Raw genomic sequence first — 23,230 nt, forward strand, 5'->3', positions numbered from 1 at the left:
TTTCCCGCCTTCTCTTTTCATTATTTTCAAACTGTTCTCGATAATTCTCTCTCTGTTTTGCTTTATCTTTATGAGGAACCCCTCAGCTTCGCCTTCAGCTGTCAAAATTACTTTGTGAATTTATAAAGCTGGAGCTCATCGATCATCAAACACAACGGTGAATAAGCTGTAAGCTATTTATGAATGAAAATGTTTCGGTTTTGATTCGTTTCGTTTTGTTCGATTATTTTTGCATTAGCAGATTTTATACTTCGATTTTTTCTTGAATAGTTGGGATAGCTTCATCTCTTCTATTTTTAGCTTTTGAATTTTGCATGCTCGTACCTTCTGCTTAGTCATCTGATCTCAGATGCAGAACCTAAAATGTAAAATACGAGGGTCTGAAGCCTGAGATTGGTTTTCTATGAGTTAGGGTTTACCAGTCTGATTATCGTATGAGTTAGATGAGTCTGATTTAGAAGTAGTGAAATATTTTACATGAGAAAAGGAAGCGTCGTGATTATTGGGGATTTACCTATTTGATTTTTGTTTTTTTATCTTCCTTTGTTTTCCTATTGGATGGTGAATTCATAGTTAGGTGGGTTTCCTTCTCATGTTTTCATTGCTTTAGAGATATTTATATCAGCACTGGGTTTATTTTGTGTGTCAGATACTATGTTTGGTTACTCAGAAAACAAGGATAAGAAATCATAATGAAATATTAAATCAAGCGCTTTCTATTGTGTTTGTTTTTACTCTTTTAGCAATTTGAAAACTCTACTACCTAATATCAAACAGTTACCATCTTGGTGGTCTGGGTCTGAAATGAATTATCATGGTACTGAGTTTGTATTAGCTTCACTTCACAAATTTTTCCTCAGCAAACAATATTAATTTTTTATACCCCCTCCTCTCCTTTCTGCATCTTTCTTTGTTTCTTTAACTAAATTGTGTTTTCTATGGTTCAGGTTACAACTGCAATTTTGCTGTTTATGCGTTCTCAGGGTGGTGTAGAACCAATGTCGGTTGATACACGACAATATTTACGGGATGTAAGCAGTAACAACTTTAATACGCTGTAGTTGTATTGCCAATGGCAGAACTTGTTGTAGCTTTCCAGTTTCCTTTTCATATTTGTTAAATGGTGCATAATCTTTGTGTAGCTTAGTATATGCTATAATTAGCTCATAATAACTATTTTATTAATTGTTAGCAACTGTGTCATCTGGTATAAGACCCATAGATGCCGTTTTGGTTTTACTTTGTGTAACTTAGTTATGTTAACTGAGTTGTTAATGGATTCCAGATCTGTGCAATCTGAAAAAGGTTTTTTCACCTGATATTTAGTTTCCCTTTTATTGATGGTTTCTTGGATTTATATTCATCTCAAAAGGAATACAAAGGAAACAAAATGGTAGAGTCGAATTAGGATTTGCAAGCCCCAATAAACCTAAACACTTGCAATTTTTAGTAGATACTGGAACAACAATTATGTGCTTGATGCCTCAAAAAATCTGTTTCAGGACCAAACAAGCAATTGTCGGAGTTTTGGAAGCATTAATCATCCGTCTAGCCAATCGAGAAAGATATCCATTGGAATTATGGTAGACCAATTAGCCAAGAAAAAGTCTGGAGTCACAAGGGAAGGGGAGGTTGTGGTGCCAAATGCAGAAATGGAAAAATCTAACTTAGGAAATACCACACAGGGAAAAAGCAAGAAGGAAGAATTCACAGCTTCCAAGAAAGCAAAACAAACTAAGGATCCACAGCAGGTGAATTCCCCACGGATTACTACTACATCATTGCACCAGAAAATGCGGACTTCAGATACCGTTCTTCATGCAAAACAATATTCTAATTTGCCATCCGGTAGTGGGAAGCAGTACAAACTTGATGGAGCTAGGAATGCACCACTTACATACTCCGTTCAGTTTTTTGCAAACCAAACCTCGTTTTTGGAGTCAGATGGTAAGAAACAGAATAACTTTGATAGAGTTACCTACCAAAAGAAGGAAGTGAAGGATGGAGCAGTGGAGGTCCAAGATTTCACATTTGAGACTGCAAAGGAAGTCATAATGTCGGATAAGGAGGTGCTAGTGGATAAAGCAGTTGCAACAGAAGGCAGAAGAACTGAAACTCTCAGAATGAAGCTTTGGGAGATTTTGGGAACAGTTTCTTCACCAGATGATCAGCGTTCCAAATCTCAGCTTCATGAGGTTGGTGATGATAATTTAAATCCACAGCAGGAATTTGATCAAATGGGTGCCACAGTTGTCAAGTCCAAGCAGAATTCTGATAAACCAGGGCAAAAATATGATGAAAAGGGTGATGTATCTATCAATCCCAGACAAAATTCAGATACTATAGAAATGGATTCTGAAAGTCCTGATAATGTTGTCAGGAGACCAGTGACTCGTTCTTTGAGCCGAAAGAGAGCTCCAACTAAAAAACAACATAGAACTGCAACAAATGGTCCATCCTCTGGTTACAAAATGAAACATAGAGAGGACAGCATATTTTCTTTTGAAGAATGCTGCGAAAAACTACATGGTTCTTTTGCTGGTGGATCCTCAAAGTCTACATGGAAGAAGAGAGAGAACAAAAGTTTCAGAACTGAGTTTCCTGGGATCTGCCTTCCGGAAAAGGATAAGTCAACTAAGATTCAGCAACCAATTAATAGGAGTGAAACACCATCACCTGCTAAGCAAGCTACTTCTGTAGATAAGACAATGGGAAATTTTCATGGTTGCCTACCTGAGAATGAAAGAGAGTATCTTGAACTGGAGAAGAATATCCAAGAGCAAGAAATCTATCAATCATCACTGACCACCAAGAAATTTAAACAAGACTTTGACACTATAGAAAATAAAGACCAACATGAAGAAGACAATGGCAATCCAAGCTTGAAGAATGATGCTAATCCAGAAGATGATTATCTAAGTCCAACATTTGGAATTAAAACACCTGTGTCAAGCTCTTCTCCTAGCTCAATCCCAAAATCAGACCATGTTAGTAGCCCTGCACAATCAGAGAGGAGATTTACTGTGGGAGATATTCATAGTTTCAGGACTTTCTGGACTTCAAAACAAGATTTTTGTGATAATGGACAAACCAAATCTTCTGTATCCTTTGTTATTGAACGGTAAGTAGTTTCCCAGTTTGCCTGTCTTTGATAGCTATTTTTGTTTTTGCCTTTCCTTAATGAATTTCAGGATACTGTAGAAGAGGAACTCAAGGATTCTCCATTGAGAAAAACAGCACCTGACGTGGAAGAAAATGATGCAGAAGATGGCCTGTTTTTATCATCATCTGAAGAGAGAGACTTAGGGAGTTGTGAAGAAGGTTCTCCCATTATCCACGGACATGACTGTATGTTCACTTAAACACTTCTGTTAACTGTATGATAAATGCATTTCCAGAAATTTTCTGCTAAAATCAAGGTCACTTGATTGGTTATGCATCTGTAAAATACAATTATCTTAACTGTATGTTGTATGATGTAAGATACTGCCATATGTGTTCCCTCACCCCTGCCACGGGGGCACAATGAAAGCTACTTCATTTATCTAACCATCCGGTGCAGGTTGCCTAGAAAAATATATTCTCTCCAGAAACTAGTACGGCTGAAAACTAAAATTCGAACTTTTCCCAGATGAAAGGCTCTGCAGCCAGCAAATCACTACCTTTGATCATTCAAAGATAACAGCCACCTCACCCTCTCTCATTCTGCATGAATATTTGGTGTTGCAGGGACAGGAGAAGATAATTGGATAGAGGAACCTTCAGAGCCTAACCAAGTGGATGGACTGGCTAGGTTTTTCTTCTCTCCCTTCTATCTGTACATATGTGAATTGGTGCAATATACAAACTAGTTTTCTATATTCACATTCCGTTTGTGGTTTACTTTTGTCTCACTTGACAATGTTTCAGGGCTGTTGAACTGTTTGCCTTGGAATTAGAAAAACTTAAAACCAAATTGAGGTCAGCAACTAATAGGAAATCCTCTGAAATTCTGATGTCTGTTGCCGGGGAGATACATATGCAGCTGCAGAATGTTGAGTCTCAGATTCAAACGGACGTGTAGGTACTTTCAACTGCAGGCTTCCTGTTAAAGTTAACAATTTCTTAGTGTGCTCTGGATTATTTTTCAGGGGAAAGCTCACAAAATCTCAGTAAATCAAAGAGAAAAAGGCTGGAATCAAGGTTTGAAGGTAAGAAAATTTTATCGTTTACATGTTTAATTGATAATTTTTAGGTCCTGATTTAATTAACTTGAATCTCATAAATAATTACTATTAACCATGTATTTCCATCTGTAACTAAGTATGTTTTACCTTTCTGTTTAGTAGTGGTTTGATAATTTTCTGACCAAGATGAACTGTACACACTCCTATGGCACACATGGTTATATTTATGACTGATATGTAAATGCAAATTTTATCCTTAGATGCATCTTGATAAGCACTTATGTCATCAACAACAATCAATCAACCTTCTTTAAAGGGTTTCAGTTATGTGAATTTTTTTTTCTTCTGAAAATTAATTTTCTGGCTTTTTGCACTACTCTCGTATATTAGGTGATGTTCCAAGTTCTACTGGAAAATTTGTTCTTTTTATCCACAAAGTTGTGAGGTTTGCACGTCTTTCTTTACCATGAGAGCACCTAATGCTAGCTTGTAGGTGGAGATTAGTTTAGTTCTTATGAATATCATTATCTTTTACATGTTTTAAAGTCTTGGGTCTCTCTATCCATTGCTGAATGGTTTTGGGTTGGATAACTTCAACCTTTAAGATGTTGGATTTTAATAAGTTATACTTAGTACTCTTTTTGTTGAAATTTGTTCATATACCATATTTTCTTCTTTGAGCGAGTGGAGTTCTGTAGCAATCTCTTTGACTTAGCTTGTTTGGGGTGATACGGATTTTATAGGTGATTCGTTTCCCTTCAGGGAGGACAAAGGGTTTTGGGGTCAATTTAGTCTGTATGTGTCTGGATGTGGGATTTTCTCTCATTGAAGCTTAACCTGAAACCCCACTTCCTTTCTATGCAGAGCAACAAGAACACTTGAAAGTGATTTATGACAAATTCAAGGAACAGGTCAATCAGCATCTTCAAGATTGCAGAAGCACACTTGAAGGGCTGGAAGTGTACCAGACAGAGTTTAAGGGAACCGTGGAAAAGCAAAGTATGACAGCTTCTCTATATTTAGATCCTTATAATCCTTTTTGTGTCAACTCTTCACTGAAATGTGTTTGTATAGGTGTTATATCATGTCAACCAAGATTGCCCATAAATGATACTTTCAAGAAGCTAAATGATACATATACAAGATTCAATTGTTTAATATGGTGACATCTCCATAATCACGGGTAGAAACATATCCTGCTCTTGAACCCCATGCAAAACTCAATGGAGAGATTAATTTTCTCTTCACAAAAATTCCATGCATCCTATGCCTTGCTTGGTAGATGCTCTGCTTGCATGGCGGCATTGTGTCATACAGCAAAAATCAGACTTGAACCCAGACCGTACTGTGAAAGGCTATGATCTTTATTTTGAAAACTACATAAAGGCAGTTTCCTTAGATGAACTAAAATTGTTTGCATTCTCATTGTAAACAAACAATGTGCAAAATTCTGTTATACTCTTTTGATTCGGTTTTACTTACAGGAGCATCACACAGAAAGCTTCTGTTACAAGTGGAAGAAGCAATTGAGACTCAACTCAATGATGCCCAAAGAAGAATCCAAGTCATGCAAGAGGCAAGTTTTCCTTCTGATTATATAAATTTATTGTTGAGTTTCATACAATTATTTGCATACTGTAATCTTGGTATAAAGCTATGATGCAGTGGTATGCATATATAGGTGGAGTGGTTGCATATGGTGGTTGGAAAACTCCAATCCAAGCACTTCAGTCAATGGACCTTATTAGAACAGAACCTGTGAATTAGTTGCTATTTTTCTTTATTATATTTTCTGACAACACAGCAGAGATTATCTTGTAAACTTTTTTTCACTGTACTGTAGAGTTTGAGGTCGTAGTTGAGTTAAGATGTTTAAAACTGTAATCATTTTGTAATACTCTTCTGTCATCTTGCTATCTTTACTTAGATAATGCTCAACTCAGGTTTCTACTAAAACATATCTTTTTGTTCTCACCAATTGCAGATGGGACGTGGGAAGATGCTCCAGTTGAAACACGAACTGGCTTTGTGTTTGAAAGAGGGTATTCTAAGTTGATTACAAGGTGTAAAGCTCACTAGAAAGATAGGACTTTGCTTAGAGATAGAGACAGGCTCCAAGTTTGCTTCTTGCAAGTCTTGAAAGTAACATATTGGTCCCTAATCACATTTACTGCTTAGAAATATATCAGTAATCTCTTTCTTTGGTTTTGTTGTAACATGTTTGTATAGTTGAACATGGAGTAAGGAAAGCAAAGGGAGGACTTATTTCCTTTTTTTTTTATTCCGCCACATGAGGTATTTTTATTGTACATATTTTAGAATTAGGTTTAATACATAAGGATACCTAGAAGTTTATGTGGCAGATCCAGGAAGCCACGTAGCACATTTAGGCTACTCTACCTTGCATGTAAAGGAATAGCATTGTTTTGCTATCCTCAACCCAACCAAACAAATTTCATTATTTAGAGAAGTTATCACGCGTGGTGGAACATGATTGATTGGGGATGGTGAAATCGTGTTATTCTTGTAATGTGCAAGTTTCTCTCTACCTTCGGCTATGAAAGGAAAAAAAAAGGGGGGTTTTGCATTGGTCACGTGAAAAAAGATCTGTACCACATCATGAGTTAACAATCTGTTGGCAGATTAATTTTTTTCTTTTAAGAAAATAACACTTATTTTAGCTACATCAATCCTTTAAGATTCAATGACTTGCTTGCTAAATCGACTTCTCGTGTCATACTACGTGTTTTTTTTTTTGGTCAGGGAATACTATTCATTAATAGTGGGAAACATTACAAATTGAGAAAACTCATTTCCAATGCAGGCCAATACCAACACATATAGCAGGCCCAAGGATAGATAACCAAATAAACAACAAAAGCCCATAAAATATTAAACAAAGAAACCCTAGATCTAGAACACAAGAGCAGCCACCCATAGCATGCCAACAACACCACCAGAAACAGATCTGCCACCACCAAGGAGGAGTAACCGACACCAGGGGGTATCAAAGAGGCCAACGTAAGATGGAGGTGAGCAGGCCACCCACGCAGAAGCGCACCCATAATCCAAGTGTGAAGTGCAAGATGCGCTTTAATCGCAGCCACGGACCACCACACACCACTGAGGAAGAACAACATGAGCGGTGAACGAGGAACCGAGGAGCAAACGGTGGTAGTTGAGAACAAATGCCTAGATGAAGTTGCTGGCCATGGATGGACAACATCACTACATAGAAGAGATGAGGAGAGTGTAGATGTAAGAAGTGGAGGGTGAAAAGTGAAGGTGGCTGGGGAATGAAAGGAGATGGAGAGATGGGAGATAAAGGGTCTCATAGAGTAGGCTTAACTTGAGAAAGAAAAAAAAAAACTAAAGTAAACCAAAGTGGAGGCAAGAAGCCCCAGATCTGAGACAAAGCTTAGGGGAAAAACACCCATTTTGGGTGGGGACCACAGAGGGTGAGGCAAAATCACCATGGAGGGTGAGGAGGAAATAGTAAAAGAAAGAGGGAAACAAGGAGAGATAAATAGAGAGAAAGGAAGATGAGGGAAAAGGAGGAAGGAGAAAAAAAGAGGAAGAAGAGGGGAGGGGATGAGGGGCAAAAACGGCGCTGAACGTGTCATACTTCGTGTAAAGACCCAAATCAAAACACTCGAGTTGGGGAGATAAACCCAACAAAACAAACATAAATGATTTCGACCAAAAAAAAACCATAAGGCCCAGTTTAGTTCATGGGAAATGAGACTTGGGAATGGAATTCAATTGCTTTCCCATATTTGGTAAGTCCAGGCATGGGAAATAGTTGCCTCACATGGGAAAGTATGTGGGAAAGTGAAGCCCTCCTCTTAACTTGAGTTTTGTTTTCCCTCCTCATGGGAAAGTTTGGGAAAATGAGCCAACATTCAATGCACAATTTTCATGACTATTTTGTCCCTATGAACAATTTATAATTACAACGTATCATTAAATGCATTTTTTTTATTTGATTTAATATGGATATAATTAGAAAATTATACAAACTTTGTTTTCCATTCCTACTCAAAACAAACATGGAAAAGGAAACAAAGTGAAATATCCCGGTTACTTTCTCGACATTACCAAACATGGGAAATGAATCTTTTATTCCCATTCATTGAGAAATGACGGGCATGTTTACGTATAGTAATGGAGAAAATAAGGAATCAAAGAATTTAGGAATCGGAGAAGTATTGAATTGGTATGGAAAGAATCATTCTCATTAAGCTGTTTACTAAATATATGGAATTAGCAAAAGAATAAGGTTGATTCCCATTGTTATTGTTTACTAATTTTTATGAATCAGAATCCAAATTAATTTGATTACTAAAATGCCATGCACATTTTCACCACAACATATATATAATTCTCAAATTGGCTAAGGAGACAAAACTAATCATGCGGCAAACTAGTAAGGCAGTGTAAACATGAGGAATCAATATGCTAAACAAGATGAACAACAAGAGCCAAATTCAATGATAATTTTAATAACACATTTGTCCAGAGCCAATTTCAAACCAAAAAAAAAAAAAACTCCAATAATGCCTTGGAGCGTGTTTGAACTTCTTGGCATGAGTTTTTATTTATTTATTTATTTTCTTATAGGGTTTGGGGTGTTTTGGAATTATGGTAAAGTGATAAGGATATTTTTGGAAGTTACTAAGGAAAACAAGAATGAGAATCATATCGATTACCTCCCTAGTTGATATGATACAGTTTTGAGGAATGTGATTACGGATTTTGAGGTAAGGCCCACTTATTTTTTCATTATTGATTGCAAGTAAATGGAGCGGAAGTCAAGAATGGAAATCATTCTCTTTCCTTCCATATCCATTACTGATATATAAATATACCCGGCATGTGACAGTGATTTCCCATCAAATCCATCCCATGTACCAAACGGGGCCTAAATGCTGGAAAGAGGTGGTAAGTTGGAATTGTCCTCCCGCTTTTTAAAATCCCGCGAGGAGACTGTAACTGGCTAACTGGCAGGCAGACAAGCGACGACATCTATGATATTCGTTGGTTAGGTTTTGTTTGAACCCGGTTCTGGAGAAGGAAGCAAGCAAGCAGCGCAGTCTGCAGAGAGTGAAAAAGATGGAAGAGAGTGAGAGAGTGAGGGAGGTGATAAGGAAACAAGTGGGAGATGATTGGGATGATGAGGTGATGAGCAGAGCCCGATTCAAGGCGTTGAGTGGCCAGAGATCCGACTGGGAACCCACTTACCTCTTCTGGAGAGATCTAATTCTCAGCGTTGCTCGCCAACTGGGCCTTTTCATCATCAAACCATCTCACCTCAACAACCAATGGTTCAATCGAGGAGGCCTCACCCCATTATCCCTCGACCGTGTCTTGGTATATTTTTTTCCCCTTTTCATCATCCTTCACTCTTTTTCTTTTTGGTCAATAATATAAATTTCTTCATTCATTCTCTCTCTTATTTCAGTTTGAAATGTATAATGAAGGTGAGATTGTGCTGCCCAGCGTGGATCTTGTGGACCCCACTGCAGGGCGTCTCTCCCAGGCTTTCACAAGACTTACCAACTCCATGATTAGGAGGAGCAGGACCACCACTCCTCAACTTCTTATGTCCCAGGATCGTCTCATTCTTACATCACTTTTGAAGGTGGCATGTATTTTCCAAATAAAATGTGTAGTCTAATATCTTAGTTTCTGTGTGCCCCATGCTTATTCTTCTTGGTTAATTTTGTTTTGCTATTTTCGTATGTGTAGGATAAAGCTGTTGAAGTTGTGAAACTTTTATCCGAATGTCATTGGACATCTTCGTGCATTGTCACCATGAAGAGGTTCCAGGACATATGTGGAGGAGCCTATGAAGCTTCTGCACTCTTGTCTCACTTGTCAGCACAAGGAAGGCACGCTATCTCTCACTTTACAAGGGAGACTTCATAGAGGTAGTACTACTTCTCTTATGCTTCTGTCACAATCATACACAATCGATTTGTTTTGTTCAATTATGCAAATGAGGGAGGCCTTCAACTACCTGCCACTCTTATGGATTGATTTGTCAACCAGAAGGACAAGTAACAAATTCATGAAATAAACTGCCCTAATAGAAAAGCAGCCTAGAAAGTTGCAAATAAACTACGTTAATCATTCTTCTGTAGTCATTTTTCATATGATCATATAAGTTGAGATGCTGAGTGTACTAGTTACAGTATCCAAGTGTCCCGGTTAATCTAAGATTTGTTTTGTTTGGTCATTTTTCATTTTCAGGGTGTGAAAGTTTCCCTCTCAGCATCTTCCGTTCCTAGTATTTCAAGTCTAGATTGCGATGTTCTGCACCTGATTTGTACAACAGAAAAGCTTCAACAACAGCTTAATGTGATTGACCAACGTTGTCAAACGTACCTATTTCTCACTCTCAATACTTCCTTTATATGCATGCTGCACTTTCTTGCTTTCTTGTTTGAGCATCAAAGACCATAGTTTCATAGATCCCAATCAACCTTGCTCACACCCAATTTTCAATCAATGGAGACAATGACATCTATGTTCAGAGCACTAATAAGGAATTGGGCTTTGTGAATGGTTTCTGAGATGAACTCTGCTGTTCCATGATGGCTGTGATAGGGTGTGTTATCATAAAATTTAAGTGTTGTCATTGCTTGACTTATTTGAGATATCTGGCTTGTGCCGGCTGGTTGAAGATTTGGTTGGCACTGTTAACCATGGACAACCAGAAGAGATTAGTTAGTTGGTCACAGATATGTTGGGAGTAGAATCATTAGAAAGATACGTTATAGTCTTCTATGCTCTCTTCATTTGGAGCTGTGTTCTTATGTGGATAAGGGATGCCTAGGTCTCCAAACAAGTGTGTATGTCCTCGGGAGTTGGGGTTGATAATATTTCATGTGCAGGTCAAGAAAATCAGCATTAGCTTGTTTGAATTCTGGAAACAAGAAAGTGGCGCTGAGGCATGTGAGGCAGTTAAAGTTGGCCAATGAGAGTAGAGAAAATTGTGCAACGCTCTTGAATAGAGTGGAGGAAGTCCTCGATGTTATTGCAAGTGCTGAATCCACAAAGAAGGTAATTTTAGGAGTGAAGATAATCTTTTATATTAGCTTTTAAATAAATGAAGAAAAAAAAAATTGAACTGTGGAAATCTTCAGTAAGCTGATCCAATTTGGCTTGTTGGCAGGTTTCTGAAGCCATCCAAATTGGAGCTCAAGCAATAAAGGAAAATAAGATGAGTGTGGAAGAAGTCCAACATAGCTTACAAGAAATTGAGGAGAGCATTGATACACAAAAGCAAATAGAAAATGCTTTAGGTAATTCCTATTCTTGATTTAAATTGAATTAAGCTGTGTGAGTTGTTGTGGTGCAGGATTTGTCATGCAAGACAATGCTTTTTGTTATCGTATCCAATTTGATGTCTTTGGATTTTGCAGAATCAACTTCGTTGTACACAGTTGTTGAGGATGAAGAAAGTATTGAAGAGGAGTTCAAGAAATTAGAGCTGGATATTGAGGTTAACAGCGCAGGAGAAACAGAGGCTTCGAAATCCGCTGAATCATTGATAGACTCCTTATCAAATCTCAAGCTTGTGGATGATGGTCTAGCAAGAACACCAGCAGTTCAGGGCACTGTCGAAACAATAAGAAACAACAAAACAAAAACTCCTGTGCTTGAAACTGCCTAAAAGTTCCCAGATCCCAGAATCATATTGTGATGATTTTGCTCAAGTGGTGAGTATAGTCAAATCACTAAACTAGTTCATTGTATAGTTTTCTCTTTTCTGTATAAGTAAAAAAACGAGTTCCTTGTATAGTTTTCTGCATAAGTAAAACCCTTGTAACTGAACAAAAAACCTTGCATTGCAATAGCCATTTTCAAAGACATCAAAATTAACCCTATAAATGACCGAGTCAATTTTGTAAATGGACGACTTCGGATCAGGGAAGAGTGGCATTTTCCCCTTAACTGGTGCTCAATATGGCACATAAAACTTCACATCGGATTCTATTGTCCCTTCCTGTATGGTTTTGAGTGGATCCCCTCCTTATATGCCTTGTATTTGTATTTTTGTCTTCGGTTTAATAACTTCAGAGTAAATTGTTGACATGAAATTGAACAATTGGTCGTACGCCTGGTCCAATCCTGCCAATACAACTCGTTTTGACTTAGTCATAGGGCCTTGGTAGGAGGACACTTCAACCTCGGGAGGAAGACTGGACTAGACTAGACTAGCAAAATGCCTACATTTCATGTGTAATCAAGGTATAATATGGATATTATTGTCTAATTTGGAGGATGAATGACTATTCATAAGAGGTTGACTAAAACTTATTCCCAATCCTTTTGAAAACAGTGAGATTATGAGGAATAAGTTTTAGTTATCAACCTCTTATAGATAGTCCTCATTCTTCCTTCAAGTTAGGCAACATATCCATATTATGCCTTGAATAAACAGAAAATATAGACATTTTGCTAGTCTAGTCCAGTACTCCCTATCAAACAAGCCCAAGAGTATTGTAGTGTTGGCCGGTAAATTGGCTCATCTTTGATCCTCTCTTCTTCTTCATCGTTATTATTGATTATTATTATTTATTTGCCCCTTTTTCTTTTCGCTCTCTTTACCCAGAACGTATAAAAACTTATCCTCTTTAAGAAGGCTCTCTATCTGGCTCCTCTAGGGTTTTGGTGGCTGCTACATGGTTTCTAAATCCAAACGTTGAACAAAAACCATGATATGCCTAGATTTGATTGGATAAAGGTTTTCTAATATAGCCTGCACGTGACAACGCATGAACAGTGTTTTTTTCTCTCTCTTCTCAAACTGCCAGAAATTTCATTCGAATCATCGATAGTCTCTTTTGGCATTTGAGATTGAGTCTTTGGCCTCAAAACGAAAGTGACAAAATGTTGACTTCAAGAGCTTGTATCATATTATAAACGACGAAAACACAGACACATGTCATCAAAATTGAATAAGCAGATTATTTTCTATAATAAAAAAGGGAATGCATTTGAGCTGGAAAACTTATATGAAAGAGAGATAGCATTGTTTTGCTATTTCCAATCACAGATACTTAAAAAATTATCATGCATGACATACTATGATTGATCGGAGATAGCAAAATAGTTTCATCCTTGTTTCATGGAAAGTGTTTCTCCCATTTGAGGTTGCAATCCACAAGAATTCTATAGTGAGGGCCTTATATATGACTTTTAGATGAGACTTTATCTCTTAATCAAATTAATTAGAGCATTTCCAACAGATGTATCAAACATGCCACATTGACATTTAACAACTATAAATAACATTTCACATCACTCTAACCGATATATCAAAGCTGATGTGGAATGAAGGCTGGAGATTGAGATGTTATTTTTGACATTCCAAAAGCAAGATATCAAATGAATATTTTATTATTTTTTCTTTTATTTTCTTGTTAATTAAAAATGAATCAACACTAAAATGTAATAAAATAATAATTTAATTTGACATATCGGGTGGAGTATAAAATTGTGTAAGATGTCAAATTGCCACATCACCATCAAATTTAAATTTAATGTTTGGTATTTGACATCTTTCTTGAATATGCTTTAGCATAATTCAACGATTAAGAAATAAAATCTCACCTAAAAACGATATATGCGATATATAACACCTTCATTATATAATGACTCATCCAGTTGAATTGAATCTATGGCAATAAAATGGGGCCCCAGTAGATTATTATAGATGGCCATTGGCTCCATTGTTGAAGAAGGTGCGAGCCATCCAAAGGCCATGAACTCTGTGAGGGCCTCATCAACTCACGTTGTGTTTGGAGCCTTGTTATTATCATATCATATCATGGGCAATGGGCCATCGGAGAGGAGACCATGATGAGACACGTGTAAGAAACCCGATTGGGCATCAGAATGACTACACTGACACAACACAGCAGCTGTCGTTTGCCAGAGGTGGCTTCACAATCAGAAAGGTGACCGGTCAAATGGAGGGAAGGGATCAACGGTCGTTGAACGGCAGTTAGACGAGAAGTGTATTGATTAATAAAAACAAATTTGGTCGGATTTAATTGATTGATTAAATAGTTAATTAATAATTAATGTTAAGCTTAAGATAGAACGCATTCCCAATTCCCAGGGTTGGCAAAAGAAATGATAATCTAATGTTAATGAGGAAGGAAAAGCAGTAGGTGTGAAGGTAGAATCCGTCGGTGGGAAGTTGTGAGCACATAGTAGCTATAGGTAGGGATGAGGAAATTTGACCGTTTGAGGTTGGGGTCAGCCTCAGCACAGCACAAGTGTTGTGTTGGGGTTCTGGGATGAGTGCCATCTGGCTATGACTGGTATCCATTCCCACCCATCGTCCGATGGGCCATCGGTGATGGGCCCATAACTCATAACATGCTTTTCATAGTTTGACTCCTTGCGGGAAAGTGAGTATTAGGAAAAGCATTTTTGGAATGAAAACGCGGACACCTGTCTCTCGTCCCTGTTAAACGCGGTTTGCATTACATCATAGGTTTGCACTGCAGCAGGAATCCATCATGCAGATATCCCCACAATAAAATATGTTATCAAAAGAAGACCCCAAAAAACTCACTTTACAGAAAAGTTCAAAAGATATCCAAATTTTATACCCAAAGGAACAAAAAAAGAAAAAAAGGGCAAAAACAATGCAAATCATTCACACGTCCAACAACAATACAATAAATCAATAATACAATAGGGGTGGGTACTTGGATCAATTCTTGCACAAGAAGCAAGGTAGGTTTTACAGTGAAATTGATAATATGAAAATCACATGTGAGTAACGTGGTATTGAATTGAAAGCTTTGCATCATTACATTGATTGCCTGCCTGTGGATGTGGTCCAATCCTATCCTCCTAATCCTATGCTGCTTCTTGTTCCATCACAAATTCAAAAGGAAAGGTATGGTTGATATATAACCAACCACGCCCTAAACCCTTTCTTTGTACTAGCCAGCGAGCAAGCGAGCGAGCGAGTGAGTGAGTGCAGTGCACTTACTATTAGGTCTCCATCTTGGATTTGCATTCATTTGACCAACACTGATGAAGATGATCATCTGCCCAAATGCCAACAACAACCAACGTACCCTCCTTCCTTGCTAAAACCCATCAACCTAATCGTGCTGCTGCAATTCCGTGTGTGTTGGGATCGGTCAAGTTCCCATAATCTGTAATCTTTTGGGGGATTTTGCTTTTGCATCTTTTAAATTTAAAAAAATAGGTCAAGTGAACAGGGTGTCCTAAACCAATGAATATATTATATATTACGGTTAGAAAAAAAAAGAAACCAATGCGAAGTTTCAAAGAGAAAAAGAAAAAGAAAAAGTCATATTCAATATCTTACACTCACCCGTGGGGAAAACTTGTATAGAACAGCAGAACCCCACACACATGGCAGATGACACATAACATATTACTATCAGGAATCAACTCAAATTACTGTAACTTCCCTGACTTGTGTCTAGTCATAACTAGGCACAAAGACATGTCGACTTGGAACCTTATGAGGGAGGGCATTATAGGAATTAACAGAGCACGAGATAAGATATATACAAAAGAAGAGGGAGAAAATAAATAGGGTAGATGGATAGATGGATGAATTGGATATATATCATATCATAAATCTATCTGACTACCTTTACCTTATCATGAATTGTGCAAACGAATGATCCACAAAAGCCCAAACGACCCACTCATCTTTGCATTATGTTGCCTATAAATAAAACCACCATTCTTTCTTCTTCACTCTACTCCTCTTCTGATAACCAACAAAAACAACAAAACTTTGTTATTACTTAAATTATAACCCAATTGTCCAATTGCCCTAACTGCTTTCAAACTGTCTGTTGAGGGAGAGAGGGAGAGAGGGAGAGAGGGAGAGAGAGGGAGAAACAACATACTAATATGGCGTCAGATGAAAGTATGACCATCCGCTCTTGCATCCCCATGCAGGAAGACGAGTATGACGATGATACGACGGATGATGGATATGATCACCATCCCCATCTCCACAACTTGTCCAGGCTGTCTATGTGTACTAGTAGGAGTTCCACCTATGGTGCTCCTGATCTGGATGAAATTGATGATGATGTTGATGATAACTACTTCTACCAAGGCCTACATCAAGATCAAGATCATGATGCCCAAGAACAGAGTGGCATGAGTATGTACATGTCACTCTTGTCCATGGAAAGCTTTGACGGGGATGTAGACGACGAGGAAACATTATCATCCAATGATAAACGAACCAAACAAGTACTACTGGAAGCTGGGCTGTCATCCGACTCCGACAAGGAACCCGGCTGCTGTTACTCGCTTCCGGCGACACCCCGAAGACCAAGGACTCAGGCTAGTGCTCCAGGGGGAATGTTCCGTTATAAGCATCCCAATCCCATGTTGGTCAAAGAGTATGCCAGCGAGAACGAAGCTCAAACGCTGATGAGCGGCGATTCCAAGAAGAGGAGCAGGAGGAGAAGTAGGAGGAGAATCTCATCAGACAACAAGGAGAACATGAATATGATGATGACGAGGATGGGTAGTAATCAGCTTGACCATTGTCATAGCTTTAGTGGGGAGAGTGAGGGTGGCTCTGGTACAGGGGTGGTGGTGATAACAAGGCCCAAAGGAGGGAGGAGGTCCCTGTGCATGGACTTGGAAGAAGTCAAGGCTTGCAGAGATCTTGGATTTGAGTTGGAGCACCAGCACATGCTGCAGGAGATGCCCTCTCGTCTTTCTCTCTCCACCCCAACCCCCACTGTCACTCTCGATACCAACACTACCTGCAGTAGCGGTGGCAATTCCCCCATCGCTAACTGGCGCATCTCAAGCCCTGGTATGCCTAAGCTGCCTGCCTTCCATCTTTTTTTACCTTCATCATCAAATTTGAGTACTAAATATCTCTGCTTCAGGTGACGACCCACGGGATGTCAAGGCTCGCCTCAAGGTCTGGGCGCAGGCAGTGGCACTGGCATCCACATCAAGACAAGGCAGCGGAGCCGACTAATTCACAAAAGACCATCTATTCTATTCTCTCTGCATTTGGTTTTTTTTATGTACTTCTGACACGCGGATCAGGGGTCGGGGAGAGTTCCAAGTGTGGGGATTGAACAGAGTATAGTAGCTTTTGCATTATCGTTTCCACTACTAAGCACATTTTTCTTTCTTCTGTCTGGCTTTTGGGTAGATTTTGCCATTTAATTTTTCCCTAGGAGAGTTCGTATTTCTGGTTGACGATCCTTTATCTCTATTGAGTTGACTATATTTCACCTGTACCTCCGCAGCTTCCCCACATCGTAAATATAACATAACCGATTATTTTTTTCATGATGATAGACTTAAAATCACACTTCATTATGTTGATTCATGTGTAAAGATTTGAAGTTTCCATTTCATATATCGAGTTTGTGAGATGCTTCTCCATTGGATATTGGTTTGTTTGAGTATAATAGTATTGGGGTTGATATTGTATTGGTTATAAAACATATATCAAAATCTTTTTATTGACATTGTATTAGTTACAACACATATCTCATAAGTTTTATGTATCCTACTTAGTCCTATGTTGTCCCATACGGACTGCCCAGATTGATCGGAAGCTCTCTAACAAACAAGATGCTAAAGCGAGACAAAGGAAGAAAGAATGTCATACTTCACTTGGATAAAACCCTGTCAGAGCAGGACAGTAAACCAACGCACTGTTTTTAGCCCTACTTTTTCTCTCAAAACTCATAAGTAATCTGTGTCAACTGTTAATGGCCGTAGTCAGGCCTAACATACATGCTGGAGGATTTATAGCAGTGAACTAGTAAATTAAACCCTATCCACGATATGGAAGGGAAAAAATTCCAAAATCTCTGCACAAAGAGAGACAGAGATACCATCTGTTCTCACTTGACAGAATGAAACCGCATGATGCATCTGGAACATAATATGGGCACCATCAAGGCACTTAGCAGATTTAGCACAGTAAAAGACAACCTTGTGGATTGAGAATATGTCATGGAACTGGAAGATAAATCTTCGCTGCAGAGTATAACAGTCATTTCAGTCTCTCACAATTGAAATGGATGGAAGGAATTGGGGAAGGGTATAGAAAGCAGAGAAATTGAAAGGCATCTGCTAATTTGAATGCTGAATTTACTCCTTGGTTACAAACAAGGTGAAAGCTTGTAAACCGAATTAACACAAAGATACATTTATTGAAACCAACACTTTCCCAACCCAAGGACGGACATTCCAGATCTCCCAAGATACAGGAGTGACACCAGAGGTTTAGCTAGCACTTCCTTTTGAGCTCTTGCACGACAAACCAAAGATTTTCAAGGCTAAAGCAGAACATAAATATCCTTGTGATTATGTTTCCCCTGCCTAAATTTCAATAGTAATTATTATGGGATTAGCATATGCCTGCCCGCCTTAGAAGCTAAATGGTCATTAATAGAATCCCCGTGGTAAAGAACCTAGAAATTAAGTTGGGAAACCTCCCATTGGGGTATTCTGAGATTAAGAATGTCTACCAAGGAAATAGGCACCTGTTCAAAGCTCTTCAGTTTCAATGGGCAGTGCCTCACCACAAGAAGCTCTTGGTCACTAGAAAGTCAGTGATTTGTGGTCCTACTGACTTTATGAAGAGAAAGAAATAGAATCCACTACAAGTATCAGCTAACACAGTCATAAGCAGGCCACTAATTATGAACCATTAACTTTAAAAGCATGAAAAGTTTCAAGTTATCTTGAGATAGACAACAGAATCTCTCAGGTGAGAGAAAAATGAGGATGACTCCAGCGTTTACAAAAACTTGCATAAAACAAGCACATATTTTATTTGAATGAATGAATTGTTACAATTTCCAGAAATGGTAATGGAGTAAAGGATAAATTCTCACTCACTTGAACATTAGATTGTGGCAGGTGTTATCACAGGGATATGCACAGTCAATAGCTTTAACCGGCAGTCGATCAAAGTACCAGTCTCCAACAGACAATGCAATTGCCTGCAAAATAAAAATGTGACTTAACCGATGCTTTTCAAATCTAACGCCATTTCATTATAAATGATTTTACTGAAGCCAAACTATGTGTAACTTGAGATTTCGGTGCTACATTTAATCATTTAATGAGATTTCTGTGCTACAATTCACTGCCTATCATATGGTATAAACAGAATGCTTCTGCCATTCTCACTTAACTAAATCAAATAGACAATTAAAGACACAAACGCATGAGTTCAAGGCTTCCCCAGATGTCAATTCATAAAACAACCACCCTCCCATGTTAAACTCTTACTCTAACTTCCACAACCATTTGAAAAAGTAACAGATATTTAAATGGGGGCATACCCTGTTTCCAAGAACAGGAGAATCATCAGCAAACCATGTATCTTGTCTCTCAGATTGGCAGTGAGCAAAGCAGGAATTTATGAATAAACCATTTTTAGTGGACATTGAGAAATCTCTAACAGCATTGAGCATTTGATTCCTGAAGTCTGCTTCATATGAGGGAAAGGAGAACAGCATTAAGAAGGAATTCTGTAAGTGTGTGCTTGTGTCTGTATATATCAAGATTACACTGGCACAAGAATTAAATAAAATCAAGAAAAGAGCTAAAAAACGAGAATTACCTTGCAAAAACTGGATCTGGGATGAATTACAAAGTGCATGGTTTGATTTGCATGCACCCCATAAGCCACGAGGATCTGCAGATGGAGGGGCTAAACTAGCTTGAACCTGAAGAAAACAAATAAAAAAGACTTCAGCAAAATTATATCAGGGCCATGAAATACCAGTACAAAAGCCAAAATCCTTGCCAAACAGATAAAAACTGAATACTGATTTCTGTCCTATCAGTCATATGGTAGGCTCATTGGCTGCCTAATTATGAAAAACTGCAGCTTTTTACTATGCCTCTTAGAAGTAGAGCATTTAGGAATAAAGCATAAACAATGCACTGGCTTGACAATCGAGTAGTTGCACCATGAAGACAAGACTGTTGGAGGAGGTATAGGCAAATAATTTCAACCAATACCTACAGGCCCTCCAGTACAATACGGTGCAAACTATAAATTGTCTATATAATAAAAAGATAAAAAGAAGATGACCTGCCATGCATCATAAGCTGCATTGAGAAGAAACATGGGAGTCTTAACATTTGCAACCAAATTTTGAGGAAAGAAGCACTGAGAGAGAGAGTTAGATTTTTTTAATACACATTTAATTGCATAAAATCAATAAAATCTAGAGAATTACCGAAGTTGGGTCTAGGTGATCGATACAAGTCTTTGGCAGATTTTTTTGCACTTCCTAAAATCATAACAAGTAGCCAATATCACACTTTAAACAGGCAAAGCGACTGGAGAATTATTCAAAGGAAACCTGTAATGTGACAATTTGAAGTGCCATATCGTTGTTCTGTTACCAGTCAACATAGATTGCAAATGTCCCAAATCCGTGCTAATGAATATTAGAAAACTTCTTATCAATCGAGCTCAAACAGAAGTTGTGGAAAGGTAGCAGAACTTTTTCGTTAATTTTGTAGGCCAGAGAGATTGCTACTGTTGTTACAAGCTCACAAGCATGGAAGTGGTGAGACCACTTTAAAGAAATTTACTATTGTAGTACAAGCTTTGTCCTCCAAGGGTCAGACTGATATAACCCTAAGTTTCTACTTCAAAATTGAGTCTAGTCAACCATGAAATGGAAGCAGAGAACGATGAACATTACCTGCAAGCTAACCACACCAGCATACAAATTCTTTAGAGTGTGACCACCAGATACATCAATTCTACAAAATATAAAACAAAACCATCACTAGGAGCATGTTCTTCAACTGAAGAATGCAAATTGATATAAGTTATAAAAGATCAGCTCATTACGCATCAAGGAACATTCCAGCATCACTTAGACATTTCACTCTGGTAGTTTCGGGAAACAAGTCTTGGAACTCATCACAGTGTAGTATGGATGCCAGACCCCCAGCAGAACATCCAGAAAGAAGAGCCTAAAACACAATTAAATGAATAGTAACTAAAACTTTCGACGCTGACTCACATGAACAAGAGCAAGTTCAGTGTAAAACCTGGTCAGCTTTCTGCATTCCTTTGGACATTAACTCTTCCATAGCGGCTAACCATATCCGTTGCCCTCGAAAATGAAGTTGTGCAGCCTGAAAGGGAGAAATTAGAATATTGAGTGAGGTTTAAAATCAAAAGTTCAAAAAATCCTTTTAGTTCTGAGGATTTTGGGACTATGGGTATAGTTCACTCAATAATTAAAAATGCTTATTCATCAATAAAATGTTCTCTCTAATTGACCATATTGAAAATAATAGGTCAGCGAAGCTAAATGGTTAGAAGATAAGTCAGTAACCAAACTAATCCGGAGCTGTTATGATATCCCTAAAGTTTTTATGATTGTAGGATTGGAAAAACTCAAATGAAACAACCAACCTCATTCTGACTGTCTCCACTAAAAGAAGCCCCATCACAGTAACGTAGCTTGACCCTGTTCCAGTTGAAGAAATCTGCAAGCATGACAGGAGAGGCCCATTCAGAACATATAAAAAAATTATTAATTAAAGATTAAGCAGGTGCAAATTGCGTGTCAATGAAACAAAGAGGAGAAGAAAATGTATTTGATTTGATATAAATGGAGGGAGTGCATAACGTATGGAATAAGGGAAAAGCGTACCAGGGTTTTCTTCAGCTTTATTGCTCAATATTCCTGTGAATGGTAATTGCTTTTCCATGAACTTGGATGAACCGCGGCGAGTAGTTTTGCGATAAACACAATTTCTGATTGAGTTACACCACCCACCTCCCTGCAGAAGAAACCAAACAAGTAGGAAATAAACCCGTTGCAAAGCAAACTTGATTAGAAAACTGAAATTGGAAATGAAATGGCAATACTTGATACCTCCAACTGAATGAGCCAGCTGTTTGCACCCGATCCATAGCCAGGATGAAGATGGTAACCGGGCAATGTGCCATCCAAGCAGACTGTGGCATAAGAAGAAGAAGAATATAATTTATTATTCTTCTGAGGAGGAGTTGATTTGATGCTGACATTGTAAGAAATCTTTGTCTTTCTAAGAATAAGATAAACCGAAAAGAGGAGAGAGAGAGAGAGAGAGAGAGAGAGACCAGCTCCTTTAGAAGCAGCAGAGTCGATGAGAGTGAGGGGAACCATGAGATTGAGAGGAGGCTGCGTCTGTGTCTGTGTGGGTAAGGCTGAGGAGGCTGAGTCCGCCGCATCTTTGTCCGCTAAGTCTAACCAAGACATAGACCACAACACTTGCTCTTTCTCCTTCTCCTTCAAGGCAGCCGCCAATGCCACCACCAAAAAGCCAAACAAGAACATACACTTACTTTCTGCTGCGGCTTCATTCTCACTCAGACTCAGAATGAATCTCAATCAACCAACACCCCTCCTCCTCTCCCCCTCTCCTCCTTCTCTTCTCTCTCCTCTCCTCTACTCTCAACTCTCTATTCTCAAACTCATATTGTTATACACAGCAAAATTAATTCACTCGAAAGAAAGTCAAAAAAGGAAAGAGGAAAGGCTTGTCTTTTCTTTTTTCTCCTTCTCATTTCTCATAATTCTATTTTATTCTTTTCAAAAAGCAGCCGTAAAACTGGTCAGAGTACAGACAGTGACACTGTTTGAGTGAGAGGAAACGAGACACTCGCGTCCGTCTATCAAATATCTTGGCTTCGTTCGTCCACGTCTTTTTTTTTCTTTTTGCGTCAAAATCTTTATTTTTATTTATATTTTTTTTAAGAATAGCAATAGTATACTAAGTTCTTATACACTACACACACGTATGTTAAGATTCAAATCCAATACCTTTTTTGAGGGAGCAATGGCTTCAAAGCGCTACACTGATGGGTCCTTTATTTTTAGGCCAAACATCTTAGTTTAGCCCCTTACCAGTGATTACCTTCAACCCAAAAAATTTAAAAAAAAACAAGCCCTTCGACCCAAAAAAGAATAAAAATAGCAGCGAGCGACTACTCCCCCACATAAGTTAAATTTAATATTCAAGTTTGG

The 23,230-nt window shown here is 38.3% G+C and overlaps 4 protein-coding genes across 9 annotated transcripts; 3 read left to right on the top strand and 1 right to left on the bottom strand.

The window, feature by feature from the left end:
• Positions 1-938: 938 nt before the first annotated feature.
• On the top strand, positions 939-6,447 carry ASY3 (asynaptic protein). The gene is given in 10 exon segments (XM_008229546.3): positions 939-1,031; positions 1,503-3,101; positions 3,192-3,348; positions 3,730-3,793; positions 3,910-4,059; positions 4,131-4,143; positions 4,145-4,190; positions 5,031-5,165; positions 5,651-5,742; positions 6,151-6,447. Coding segments are annotated over 10 exon segments (2,421 nt in total). The 3' UTR covers positions 6,223-6,447.
• A 2,689-nt stretch (positions 6,448-9,136) lies between these two features.
• On the top strand, positions 9,137-12,012 carry LOC103327246 (SNF7 family protein). Its single transcript, XM_008229544.3, is given in 8 exon segments — positions 9,137-9,536; positions 9,628-9,807; positions 9,915-10,050; positions 10,053-10,096; positions 10,419-10,549; positions 11,063-11,231; positions 11,344-11,473; positions 11,594-12,012. Coding segments are annotated over 8 exon segments (1,299 nt in total). The 5' UTR covers positions 9,137-9,278; the 3' UTR covers positions 11,845-12,012.
• A 2,831-nt stretch (positions 12,013-14,843) lies between these two features.
• Positions 14,844-22,778, bottom strand: LOC103327244 (pectin acetylesterase 3-like). 6 transcript variants are annotated; one of them, XM_089050789.1, is made up of 14 exons: positions 22,324-22,759; positions 22,097-22,179; positions 21,872-22,001; positions 21,631-21,704; positions 21,261-21,347; positions 21,058-21,182; positions 20,906-20,966; positions 20,432-20,485; positions 20,284-20,361; positions 19,807-19,912; positions 19,526-19,671; positions 19,077-19,180; positions 18,399-18,482; positions 17,817-18,209 (listed from the first exon to the last, which is right to left on the bottom strand). In XM_089050789.1, the coding sequence occupies exons 1-14, from the start codon at positions 22,538-22,540 to the stop codon at positions 18,074-18,076; spliced, it is 1,485 nt and encodes a 494-aa protein (XP_088906915.1). In that variant the 5' UTR covers positions 22,541-22,759; the 3' UTR covers positions 17,817-18,073. The 6 variants fall into 6 exon arrangements, with proteins under 6 accessions (XP_088906917.1, XP_088906915.1, XP_088906916.1 ...); XM_089050791.1 differs by lacking the exons at positions 17,817-18,209; positions 18,399-18,482 and adding an exon at positions 14,844-15,387; XM_089050790.1 differs by lacking the exon at positions 20,284-20,361.
• LOC103327243 (uncharacterized) lies at positions 15,770-17,690 on the top strand. The gene is made up of 2 exons (XM_008229541.3): positions 15,770-17,019; positions 17,096-17,690. Exons 1-2 carry the CDS (start codon positions 16,092-16,094, stop codon positions 17,188-17,190), a joined length of 1,023 nt encoding a protein of 340 aa, XP_008227763.1. The 5' UTR covers positions 15,770-16,091; the 3' UTR covers positions 17,191-17,690.
• Positions 22,779-23,230: the final 452 nt, after the last annotated feature.

Source organism: Prunus mume, linkage group LG4 (assembly GCF_029339155.1).
Source record: "Prunus mume cultivar Tortuosa linkage group LG4, ASM2933915v1, whole genome shotgun sequence".
NCBI lineage: Eukaryota > Viridiplantae > Streptophyta > Magnoliopsida > Rosales > Rosaceae > Prunus > Prunus mume.